At 37.5% G+C, this 13,308-nt stretch overlaps 2 protein-coding genes across 5 annotated transcripts in view; one reads left to right on the top strand and one right to left on the bottom strand.

The window, feature by feature from the left end:
• shdb (Src homology 2 domain containing transforming protein D, b) overlaps positions 1 to 3,504 on the bottom strand; it is a 33,374-nt gene extending 29,870 nt beyond the window's left edge. For both annotated transcript variants that reach the window (XM_065246699.1, XM_065246707.1), the window contains exons 1-2: positions 3,337 to 3,504; positions 2,101 to 2,711 (exon numbers count right to left, since the gene is read on the bottom strand). In XM_065246699.1, the coding sequence (XP_065102771.1) occupies positions 2,101 to 2,439 (339 nt within the window). In that variant the 5' untranslated portion in view covers positions 2,440 to 2,711; positions 3,337 to 3,504. The remainder of the gene's footprint in view (positions 1 to 2,100; positions 2,712 to 3,336) is intronic.
• Positions 3,505 to 6,383: 2,879 nt separating this feature from the next.
• The window catches only part of ankrd24 (ankyrin repeat domain 24), a 28,907-nt gene continuing 21,982 nt past the window's right edge, over positions 6,384 to 13,308 (top strand). For 2 of the 3 annotated variants that reach the window (XM_065246617.2, XM_065246609.2), the window contains exon 1: positions 12,555 to 12,890. In XM_065246617.2, the coding sequence (XP_065102689.1) occupies positions 12,828 to 12,890 (63 nt within the window). In that variant the 5' untranslated portion in view covers positions 12,555 to 12,827. Of the gene's footprint in view, positions 6,455 to 6,778; positions 6,838 to 12,554; positions 12,891 to 13,308 lie in introns of those variants that run through there. The other variant, XM_065246625.2, reaches the window with a different exon arrangement.

The raw sequence follows: 13,308 nt of genomic DNA, 5'->3' as shown, positions 1-13,308 counted from the left end.
AATACATTAATGTGCGCGTCTTGGACTCTGGATCTGAAATAAATCCAGCGCGTCATAAGCAGCTGCGCTCCTCTCTGTCTCACGGGCATTTGCTCTCGCATTTATCCAAAGTGTAAACATGAACTAAAGTAATAATCCTTAACGTATTTGTTCAGTTTTATGCGTTTCATACGAGCTGAGGCAAACTATCCCTTTTGTTTAAAATATAACCCGCAGAATCTTGGCGCCTCTCTCACTCTCTTATCCTGTTTATGATATGCATTTCAAGGAGTTGTAGCAATACATCCCTCGTGTTTAAAATATAAATCTCTGAGAGTTTTCCCCCTGCTGGGCAAGCCGAGCGGACGTGACATGGGGGCGTGGCAGCATCGACAATCCCATTTTTTTATTCAAAGTTTGAGGGTGTGACTTAATTTCGATCGATTTAAAATCAAAATCGTGACACCCTTACTGTCCAGGTACAGGTTGTGCGTTCAACTGTGTGCGTACTACGGCTGCACGATAAATCGTTACTCGTCAGTAATGCCGGTTCCTTGATTAGTATTAAATCGCCTTCAGCTGCTTTCAGATGGAGCAGCAGTTACTGCACAGAGCCGTAGTTCACTGACAATCGGGGCAATTTCGCATTAATTATCGTGAACGTATCGCCTGCGATATGTATGCGATACGGCCCAGCTTGTGAGGGAACTACGGCTCTGTGCAGTTAATGCCGCTCCATTTGAAAGCAGCTGATGGCAATTTAATATTAATCAAGGAACCGGCATTACTGAAGAGATGTGCGTGATATCGCATACGATTTATCGTGCAGCCCTATTGCGTGCGCTCGTGTATGCGCAAAAAACAGACTATACCCAGGGTATACGATAATGGTATTGCTTTCTTAAACTTGCATTTTGAAATCTGTTTTCAAAAGTTTGAATTTTCATGCCTCCAAAACGCCAGTCGTATAAATGAACAGCCAACATAATTAAACGATTTTAGATGTAAATAGTGTAATGTAAATGGCTCCACAAAGACCACATGCCCAACAGGGGTACACAAAGCCACAAAACCATATAGCACAAGGCAACAAAAACTGTCAGACATGACGCCTTCTCCCGTTCAGCAGGAGGAGGTTGTTAGGAAGTGTTGATGAGTGTGTTAGGAAGTACATTTGCTTCCTGATCCAGACACAGAGGCTCCCACAGCTTTGAACTGGCACTGGGACAATTACAAAGGTGGCCATATGGTCCCAAAAGAAGAGCTTTGGCCGTCAGAAATCCCAAGAAAAACAAAGAAAGCAACAACCTCCCGATTTCTTACCAGCCACAAATCACCCATTGTCTGGTTGATCTTTAACAAGAATAAGGGGACAATAAATTTGAAATGTTCATTAGGAACACAATAAAAACTTAATGAGGATTACGGTAAAAATTAATGGAGGTTAACGTAGATTGATGCGTAGTAGCGCTCGCATGCTGCATTTAAGACAATGGCTTAAAGCGCTGCACTTTAATTGTGATTTAAATAGATGGTATTACAGGCTTTTCTCAAGCCAAACCAATCAAATCATTCATCACTGGGAACGAATACAATCAATACGTTTTCACTGAAGCATCTACAGGTCTTTGCTGATCTAGGAGTCTGTTTGTGCGTGCATCTCAACTGTCTGTCAGTATCGAGTCTTTCCTTAGTGTCTGATCACAGAAAGAAACGTTCCTTGTGGGTATTCTCCATGGACCACCCCCTCCCCATAAGCCTAACTAAACTCTATGTATTATTCAAAGGCTTTAGCTGTGGTGGATCAAGGGGTTTTGACACCTATGGAGCTCTGAGAAAAGAAATCTAACGCGGGGTTAACAGGAAAGATTGTTTCAACAGCACTTGTTTGACAGTTTGTTTTATGTCTTTCGTGACCTGATAGGTTTGGATATGAAACCTTGATGTGTGTAACTACTTTGTGTGATGTTAAATTGCTGGATAATCTTGTTGTTTTCAAGTGCAGTTGCCATTATAAATTAGTGGCAATATCTCATAAAAGACAATTTTAGGTGGAAATGTGATTTTGGGCTAGTATTGTGCTTTGAACCATCTGCATCTTTTAGACTTGCAAAAACTTACCGGATCTGTCGGTTCCTCCAGAGACACAGAACTCAAGAGAATCTTGCTCCGTCCCAAGTCTTGCGAATCCACCTTGATGAGGCGATGTTTCGGCGAAACCACCTTGATATCCAAGCTCGTGGATTTTAGAGGAGAACCAAAGCCTGTGTGAAACACTTCAGTCGGCCCATTTTCGTTTCTCGCCCTGTTTTCAAAGTCTTCGTACGGGTCTTCAAAGTCCAGGTTCTTCTGAGCACGATATGCCTTTAGTATCTCGCTCTCAGTGTAGTCCGGTTTGGGTGGTTGAGGGGGCACCCGCTTACTCCCGAAACTTAAGTAATCTTTAAACCACTTTGCCATTCTGATCTGTTTACAAACGCCCAACAGTCCCGGTATCAAGAATACAAAACTGAAGCCTTTCCCCTTTGTTAGACGACCGTCGTCTGAAGATTTTGGATGTAGTATTTAATTTTACCAAAATATGTTGGCGGCAGGACCATCATACATAGCAGAATTCATGTTTCAGGCAGGAAAAATGTGGCACCCAAGGTCAATCCCTGGGAACAACAACCAGGTATCACAGATGGTCCATGACTGTCACTGATCTGAAGGTTTTTTCAACAGTTGGTTGTCTGAAAATGAATGATTTTAAAAAATGACAAAAGCATACACAAATTAAAAAACAAGCATGAAACAATTACACAGACCTTCTTAAATCTGGCAGGTATGGTTTGACAATGCACGTTCATACATATGAGCAGTAAGATGGTTTGAAGAGCTGGTTAGATGTGATTTAGATATTAACTGCAGTTTAATTTGGGTCATTAAAAAACACTGTGGGAAAGTGAAGCTATACGTCTAAACCGATTACTGTAAAAAGCAGCTGAAGAACAAAAGCAAACAAACTACTGGTTACACACGTGCTTCTGATGATGCGCAACTCACTCACGAGGACACACAATAGAGCGCTTCTGTTCAGCTACAACGAGACATTATTTCACTTAACCGCTTAAAAACAAGATTATAGTTAACTGAACATAAATCTGAACCGAACAACTCCATAAGATCTCAGCGACGAACTTCTCGTGTAAACTAAAAGCGAACGCGCTTTTGAGATCAACAGCCGCAGTTTTATTTCAGATCAAACATTTGTTGACAATGACAAACATTTAATGTTATGCATGAATTATGGTTATTGTAGCAGTAAATAAACAGCGTTGAGAAGATCAAGTTGTTGTTGTTGTTGTTGTTACTTACTGAATTCCTGCCTTATTATTCATAAAACTCCAGACGCGTTACGAATGTTACGATGTTTCAAACGAGGAACCGAAGCCGCGTCAATAGCATTTTTTTCCTCTCATATGTGTATGAGAACAACATTGACGCTCGTCTGATTGTAACTGAGCGAATAGACACACATACACATACGAGTGAGAGAGAGAGAGACATTGAGAGAGAGAGTAGTGGAGCGTTTAAAGGGGAGGTGCATACATCCAGAGGTGCTGGATTTTCCCTTAGCCGATTATTATTAGATATTAAATAGCTCCCTCGTGCCATATGAAAATATAAATATTATACAGGTCAGTAATTTTGATGGGTTAATCTTTACGTTCGAATAGAATTTACCAAAAACCAAAAATAGCATAAACCAAGAATTGGTTACAAACAGCTAATATCAGCTTTAAGATCAGACAGACAGATAGACGAGTGGATGGATGGATGGATGGATGGATGGATGGATGGATGGATGGACAGATAGACAGGAATACAGACAGTCAGATAGAAGTACAGATGGTAGAGACAGACAGATAGATAAATAGACTGACAAACAGACAGAAGTTCAGACACATAGATAGATTGATAGACAGAAAGACAGACAGGAGGCAGGCATGCAGAGAGATAAAAGTATGCATATATGGATGAATGGATAGATTGATAGATAGATGGATGAATATCTGCAAAAAATATAACAGCGCTGACATGTACTAAGACAGCTTGTAGAGACAGACAGATAGATGATAAATAAATACGCTGACAGACAGACAGACAGACAAAAGTATGGACAGACAGACGGACAGAAGGAAAGAATGAAAGAAAGAAAGAAAGAAATATCTGCAATAAATTTAACAGCGCTGACATGTACTAAGACAGCTTGTAGAGACAGACAGATAGATAAATAAATAGACTGACTGACAGACAGACAGACAGATAGAAGTATGGATAGATAGACAGACAGGCAGACAGACAGATAGATAGATAGATATAAGTATGGACAGACAGATAGATAGAAATATCTGCAATAAATGACACAGCGCAGACACGTACTAAGACAGCTTGTAGAGACAGACAGATAGATAAATAAATAAATAGACTGACAGACAGACAGATAGTAGTATGGATATAGACAGACAGACAGATATATAGAAGTATGGATAGACAGACAGACAACAGGTATAGACAGATAGATAGATAGATAGATAGATAGATAGATAGATAGATAGATAGATAGATAGATAGATAGATAGATAGATAGATAGATAGATAGATAGACAGACAGACAGACAGATAGACAGACCGATAGGTAGATGGGTAGATAGAAAGATAGATAGATAGATAGACAGACAGACAGACAGACAGACAGACAGACAGACAGACATATATGCAATAAAAGACAGCTTGTAGAGACAGACAGATAAATAAATAAACTGACAGGCAGGCAGGCAGACAGACAGACATATAGAACTATGTATGTATGTATGTATGTATGTATGTATGTATGTATGGATGGATGGATGGCAGGCAGACAGACAGGCAGATAGATGGTTGAAATATCTGCAGTAAATGTAACAGCATTGATATGTAGGTTACTAAGACAGCTGGTAAATGAGATTCATATTAATTAAAGGGAAAACACCTAGTGGAGCTTTCACACCTGTGGACTGGGTTGTCAATCTCACAGGAATATAACAGGTTCACAAATGTGTTAATGATGTGAAGCTGTGTAAGTGCTAATGCTCAACAAAAATCTCTTTTAGTAAAACCACAGATTTGCTAGAGGTAGAAATAGATCATTTTTTATTAAGGCTAAGCTTTTAGGACAGTAAAATACAACACCTAACTTATTTTTGTGCCAAAGATATATTATAAAACACATCCTTATGTAGTGATGTTCAGATTCAGATTTTATGGAAGAACACTTGCATATCTTTATCTATACATATACAAGCATACATATATACAGTGTTTTCTTCTTGAACTCTAAATCTTAATATCTCCCCATAAAGATGCTTTTATGAGAGCCATGATCTCACTCTTTCTCTCCCTCATCCTCGAGAGATAGAGGGATGAGGTCATAGCAGACACCAACCACTACCCCCAACCAGCATCGACACACTTCTTCTGCTCACTTTTCTAAATTGCCCCTTTCAATCGGGGACATGTTAGAGAGGAAGGGCCTCCTGGGACAAAGAAAAGACCAGGAGAAGCGGTGGAAATTGCCCTTTACTAGAAAGAGAGAGAAAAAAGAAAATGGTTAACATCTCTATTGCGTTTATTTATATCGTTTTAATGGGAAAAAACCTCACTGTTAGCATTTTCTTATCCTCGGCTATATATTCTGTATATGCACAAAACTGTATATTTGTAGCTTACATAATTGTGTGTGCATATAGTATTTGTTATATGCTTAGGTATGTTACATTTTCAAATTATGATATCTGATAAAGACATGTCTTTCTTCGTCAATATGTCTATCTTTGCTCTGTGGAACCAGATGTGGAGGCAGTGTTAATAAAAGCTTTGTGCTTTCTGCCCCCGTGCGGTCATTTTGGTGTATTGCTGCTAAAGCACATATTCAAAAATTTTTTTTACAAAACATTGCTTAATGAATTATTTTAATTTAAATCAAAATGTTTAATCCGTAGATGCCTATGACAAAAAATACTGAAATAATTACAATGTAGCCTAATATAAATATTTAAAAGATACCTGCCCGGGAATACTGATTTGGCACCTGGCTTTTAAAACGGTCGCTGATTGGCTTAAATACGTATTTTTAACATTTAAAGTTAAGCTTAGCACCTGTATTTTATCGTTTGTATCAAGTTCACCATCGTATCTGATTATATAAACAACACATTCTGTTAGAGAAAGAAATAAGCGTAACGCTCACATGATACCTGTGTGTACAACATGCGGTGGACGCACATGCCAATCAAACACGCTACTGCCCGCCCCTCGCATCTGATTGGTCAGATTTGTGCCCAGTCAGGCAAGTCCAACAGACATGTGTCTTTGCACATGACGTCATTGTCGGACGGGGCATCCCATAGTGGGCATCTCATACAGCAGGTCTACAGATCAACAAACATTAAATGTAAGTGTAAGTTTATTATTATTTTGTTTCCGAATTAAAACATCGTTTATGCTTCACAGTATTGTGTTTGCTACAGACATGTGGTTAGTATTATAAGAGTAATAGTTGTTATTTACAGTCTGCTCTGGTACAAACTAAATATTGGTGTGCAGATATTATTGCTTCAATGTCATCAGTTTTGATGTAGTAGCCTAATTTAGTTTGACTGAACCGCAGACGTATTGATCTGTCTATAATGGGTATTAATTCATATGATCATATTCTTGTGTGAGTGAACCATATATTATTCATCTCTTCATGAAGATTTATGCTTTGTTTTTATAGTTAATGCACATTCTTAAGACGAGATGAAAACGTTAAAGGCAAAGTTTAAGAAGACAGAGGTAAGACCCAGACATAGTGAATGTGTTTATAGTTGTTTATCTTCAACATGTTGTAATTCATTTGAACTCAGCTAGTCTGTATTTATCAATACTGTAATACTGTATATGGAGTACGACATGGCAGATGCAAACGTCTTTGACCGGTAGAGGATCAGGCCAGCCTGTAGACGAGGGTCGTAACCAGAGATCTCTACAAGTGTTCAATTATTGAAAACCACTCATTCACACACATGCACAGAAACTCAGTGTGTGGTGTATACCAGTGGTTCTCAAATTGGGGTCCGGGGCCCCCAGGGGGGCCACGAGATGGTGCCAGGGGGCCCCAGTTTTATGACATTTTATAAAATACATTCATTTATCATGAATTCTGTGTAATTAAACCTAAAAAAAATAAGGCTACTAACCAACAGCACTACTTTGTATAACTTAATATGTTTTGTTTAATTAAAATGTTAAATTTTAGAACAGTTTTTGTCATAAATTTTCTTTGGGGGGGGCGCGAAGGAATGCATCGTACACAAGGGGGGCCGCACGCGGAAAAAGTTTGAGAACCACTGGTGTATACTGTGTTCCTTTATGGATTTAGAGGTATTGTTTATAAATAGATTTTTTGATAGATTTCACAACATATTCTTAATAGGAAGTATTGTCAGAGTATTATCGAAAATGCGATACGCAAACTGTATAACAATGGTTTGCAAGTAATTCAAAAAGTAACATATGGTCAAAGTTGTAGGTCGATGTGTGCATGTGCACTTATTAAATATATATATATTTATTTTTGTTTGTTTGTTTAGATTGTTAAAATGTCTGATTTGTTTTATGCGAGGGTAAAACATGCGTGTTCCCTTTCGTAAGTTGTTGTGATGCTTTCTTTTCTCTAAAATATGAATCATGTTTTGGTTATATATAGGGCTGTCCTCGACTAAGGATTTACATATTCGAATCAGAATTGTCGAATCTTTTCATAGTCGACCGATAGTCGAATCATCTATGTGTGTGTGCATGGGTTGGGAGGGGGTCAGACCGGGTACAAATTGATAACTTTTATTTTCTTTCACAAGCAGCACACATTAACAACTTTCTGATAAAGTGACCAAAACTGTCTTTCAAGTAATAAACGAAGACAAAACTGACGATGCATTTATATATATATTTTTAAGGTAAAATGTAAGGCAACATTTGTTTAATTATTCCTCATAACATTTTAAAGCCACGATCTACAGAACATCACACAAAAATACATTTTGATAAGTAAAACCTAAAAATATAACAAAGGAGATTCTGCCTTGGAAACCTCGGCTAATTCAGTGTTTTTATTTAATTTGGAGATTAAGCGCGTCAAAGCAGTCATGACCAAAAAAAAAACGTCAAATGAGAAATGACAAATAATTTGTGATTGTTACTGCAAATGATAAAAACGAATCTTTATATACAATTCATTAAACGTTAATTTATAACAAGAAAAACACTGAAATTAATGATTTCATTTTATAGACACTACGCGTTATTATTTAGCACAGAAATACCTGCTTGCTTGCTTTGACTTTGATCATCTCTGTATTAACTTTAGATACAGAAAGACCGGATGATATTATTTATTTCAGGAATCTCTTTTCTATCATTTGAAAGTGAACACCGACCATATTAAATCACAAGAAAGACAGTCGTGTCAGGCATAAATAGGTTCCGTGCAGAATATTTTCCGTTTCATCACCGAAATTTAAAGAAACGGCTTACCTGTTTTGTAGTTTGACAAGATAACCACTATGTTTTAAATACATTTTAAAAACTTATACCCGTCGAAAACATCCGTTTGTTAATGTTTAGTTTAATGAACTTCTAAATATGAGACGAAGAGCACTTAGCACGTTCGGCTAAATTGCATGCGCAAGCATGGCCAGCCAGCCAGCACGCAATAGTGCGAAATCTATACAACGAAAAGCTATCCAAAATGTACAGACTTAAATTAGATCAGAATTTACGTTTGTAATAAATACATTTTTTAATAAAATAAGGTCAGAAGTAACAAAGTGCGGAACAAATGTGCAAAATGCCTCAAGTGCACGAAAACAAAACACAAGCCAAATAGATACATCAGATAACCCAGAGTGATTTATAAATAAAATAAAATAAAGAAATTATTAAAAGAATGAAATTATAGCCAGAATTGCCAGCTTTTTCTTTTAAATGTAGAAACAAAGAGGCAATGGTTTATTAACATAAAACCTCTTATGGACGTGTAGCCCGGTCACAGGGGTTGCTGAATTTATTAACGCATTTTAAAAATATTTATTGAAAGCTGATACTTCACATATTATTTGCAGCATTATCATAATATGCAGTATATTAATATATTGTGAGAAAGCTGTTATATGTGAAATCAGATTTGTGCACAGTGCACCCATGTACGGCCAAAATTAAAGGATCCTCATTTCATAACACATCTGCGACGATTCGACTGTGAGATTGGTAGTCGAATCAGGCTTCTCGTATCGATGCATCGAATCTTCGACTATTCGGGGTCACCCCTAGTTATATATTTAAAAAAAATATTTGAATACAATTTCAATTGATTTTAGAATAATAAAATTTTTATTGCATACCGAATATCGCATGATTTAGCATGCTTTCGCATTTTTCTTCAGTATTGCACAGCCCTTATTCTTAAATCATTAACCTTTATCAGACACTTCATTCAACATTGCATCAACCTCAAAATTTCTTCAATGAGTTACGCCTAAAATCTGAAGTTTTTTACTTAAATTTTCTCATTTTAAGTAAAAATGAAAGGTGAAAAAATTACACGGAAAATATTTAAACATTTTCAACCACTTTTTTAAAACTATCACTTAATTAAGAAAGTTTAAGTTGATTTTTTTTTATTTTTAGGTGTTACCAATTTTTTTTAAAGTTGATCCAACTTTAACTTTTTACATTGCACAGTCCACATCTCCATAGTCTCAAACCATGATCTTGGTGTTAGCGTCATGATCTACCCAGCTACAGTAAATCATGTCATGCAATCCCATTTTATTGGGTGAAACCCAAACACATGTATGTTTGCCTCCAGTCGAGGTGCTGTGTATCGGATTTGAGGTTATGTTGGGATGAACATAGATAACCCACCGTAGGGGAGCGAAAGTGGGCTGGTTGTTTTCATCTCAACTTTCATTGAAACCTCATGTGTGGGTCAGATGTCCAGTGATACTGTCTGCTAATGGTGGGGGTCTGATGAAGTGATGGATCTGTCAGATAAAGTTTACAAAGTCTGAATGTGTGGAAAACACAAAATTTTTTAGAGCATTTTATTGCATATAAATGTGGACACGGCTCTAAATACAAGGCGAGTCATCCATATTTTAATCTGTTTTTCAGAACGGGATATAGTTTACATTTTAAATAGCTTATTGACATTGGCTTTAAGGTGAATTGTTATCATACAACATTTATGCAGCATCATAAGCAGATTTTAATACAGAATGAGTTGGTCTTTAAGACCACAAACCCCTGGGAGGGGTTGCAGTACCCAAACAATGTTTTTTGTACCATTCAGTCTTACTGCTGACTCTGCAGTTCCCCATTTTGCTTGCTGACTTCTCTTATGCTAATACAGTAGCTTCTGGCATGGAAGAGCCATCGTCTGAGATGTGACACATATGGAACAGAGTGAACGGTTAAATAAATGGATATGGTCAAACTGTGAGGAAAGAGGCAATGCAATGGAGTTAAATGAAAAGGACACTGGATTCGGGAGGTTTGTGTGTGTATATGTGTGCCAGCCGGAGACTGCAGTGTGTTGTACTGTTTATCACTGCAGAAAGCAGAACAGGACAGGTGTTGTGCCGAATTCTGTGACCTATCGAATTCTGTGACCAGGGGTCGCTGTTTAGCATTTTTTTCACGCGAGACCGCGCCGGGCGCCCGTGCACATTATCGTGAGCGCGGCAAGGGAGTTTCTAACGATATACGTGACCGCCCACTGAGCGATTACGTCATTTACCCTCGCTCGCTCTATTCTATCGTATGAATGAAGCAGTCAGACTTCGTGAGAAACGAACGCGCCGATTAAAATAACGCGAAATAGGTTCTAAAATACCAGAACATCACAAATGTTTTGTTTTTTTACTTGCGGCTGTTGCCATTTAATGTTACACACATCTGGTAGGGAGTAACAACAGCTTACCGAAATCTGTGACCTCTCTCTGTTTCATTCAGAATTGCAATAATGTTACTCAAATTCAGTCTGGTGATGTCTAATCTCATCTGTAATATATCATCAAATGCATTTTGACCTGATGTTAACACTTACACACATACAGCAGGGTCACACAATTTGACGGACAGTTACAACATCTTACCGAAATCTGTGACCTTCCTCTGTTTCATTCAGAATTACAATAATGTTATCCAAATTAAAATTTAATTTATTATTAAAAAAGATTGTAATTCTGAATGAAACAGAGAGAGGTCACAGTTTTCAGTAGGCTGTTGTTACTGTCCGTCAGATTGTGTGACCCTGCTGTATGTGTGCAAGTGTTAACATCAGGTCAAAATGCATTTAATGATATATTACAGATGAGATTAGACATCACCAGACTGAATTTGAGTAACATTATTGCAATTCTGAATGAAACAGAGAGAGGTCACAGATTTCGGTAGGCTGTTTTTACTGTCCATCAGATTGTGTGACCCTATGTGTGTAAGTGTTAACATCAGGTCAAAATGCATTTCATGATATATTACAGATGAGATTAGACATCACCTGACTGAATTTGAGTAACATTATTGCAATTCTGAATGAAACAGAGAGAGGTCACAGTTTTCGGTAGGCTGTTTTTACTGTCCGTCAGATTGTGTGACCCTGCTGCTGTATGTGTGTTAGTGTTAACATCAGGTCAAAATGCATTTCATGATATATTACAGATGAGATTATACATCACCAGACTGAATTTGAGTAACATTATTGCAATTCTGAATGAAACAGAGAGAGGTCACAGATTTCGGTAGGCTGTTTTTACTGTCCATCAGATTGTGTGACCCTGCTGTATGTGTGTAAGTGTTAACATCAGGTCAAAATGCATTTAATGATATATTACAGATGAGATTATACATCACCAGACTGAATTTGAGTAACATTATTGCAATTCTGAATGAAACAGAGAGAGGTCACAGTTTTCGGTAGGCTGTTTTTACTGTCCGTCAGATTGTGTGACCCTGCTGCTGTATGTGTGTTAGTGTTAACATCAGGTCAAAATGCATTTAATGATATATTACAGATGAGATTAGACATCACCAGACTGAATTTGAGTAACATTATTGCAATTCTGAATGAAACAGAGAGAGGTCACAGATTTCGGTAAGCTGTTGTTACTCCCTACCAGATGTGTGTAACATTAAATGGCAACAGCCGCAAGTAAAAAAAACAAAACATTTGTGATGTTCTGGTATTTTAGAACCTATTTCGCGTTATTTTAATCGGCGCGTTCGTTTCTCACGAAGTCTGACTGCTTCATTCATACGATAGAATAGAGCGAGCGAGGGTAAATGACGTCATCGCTCAGTGGGCGGTCACGTATATCGTTAGAAACTCCCTTGCCGCGCTCACGATAATGTGCACGGGCGCCCGGCGCGGTCTCGCGTGAAAAAAATGCTAAACAGCGACCCCTGGTCACAGAATTCGATAGGTCACAGAATTCGGCACAACACCTGATAACAAGAGCTGCTCTCAGGAAAGCTGCGTTTACAGGACAGATTTCTGCATTCAGCTTTATAATGACAGTGAAGATGTCTAATCAGCATCAGCCCTCCAAAAATTAACCCTGTCCTGGTTTGACCTTGATCTAAAATTGCATGATAGCTTCAAAAAGGAGGGAACACTTTTTAGAGCGTTTTAACAGTTTAAAGTCTTTTTTGACTGTTGTCGGGACATCTGCTAATGTGGTTGGCTGACGGAGGGTAGCAGAGGTTTTGTATCTCCTCTGAGCTCTATGGATTCTCATGTCGTCTTCAGTCCGATGAAACACTTCTGCATGTGTTATGGCTTTATTCCGGTATGTGCAGGTTGTTACTGTCGGTCACACATAGTTGAAAAGACATTTAATTGCATTGTTTTTGATTGGTAAAATATAGTGCTGGGCAAAGATTAATCGCGATTAATCGCATACAAAATATTTTTTTGCATAATATATGTGTGTGTACTGTGTGCAATTATTGTGTATATTTAACCACACACAAATACATATATTCAGTTAAAAACAAAACTTATATATATAAATTATATATCATATATAATATATAAAAATAGAAATAAATATATATAAACATGTAAATGTTTCTTAAATACATACATGAAAGTGTGTATTTATATATACATAATAATTACACACAGGACACACTCATATATTATGCAAAAAAATCACTTTTATTTTGTATGCAATTAATTGCGATTAATCTTTGCCCAACACTAAT

This window comes from Paramisgurnus dabryanus, chromosome 24, assembly GCF_030506205.2.
Source record: "Paramisgurnus dabryanus chromosome 24, PD_genome_1.1, whole genome shotgun sequence".
Lineage (NCBI taxonomy): Eukaryota > Metazoa > Chordata > Actinopteri > Cypriniformes > Cobitidae > Paramisgurnus > Paramisgurnus dabryanus.
Note: the sequence above shows the minus strand (reverse complement) of the source record. Positions and strands in the feature narration are given on the sequence as shown.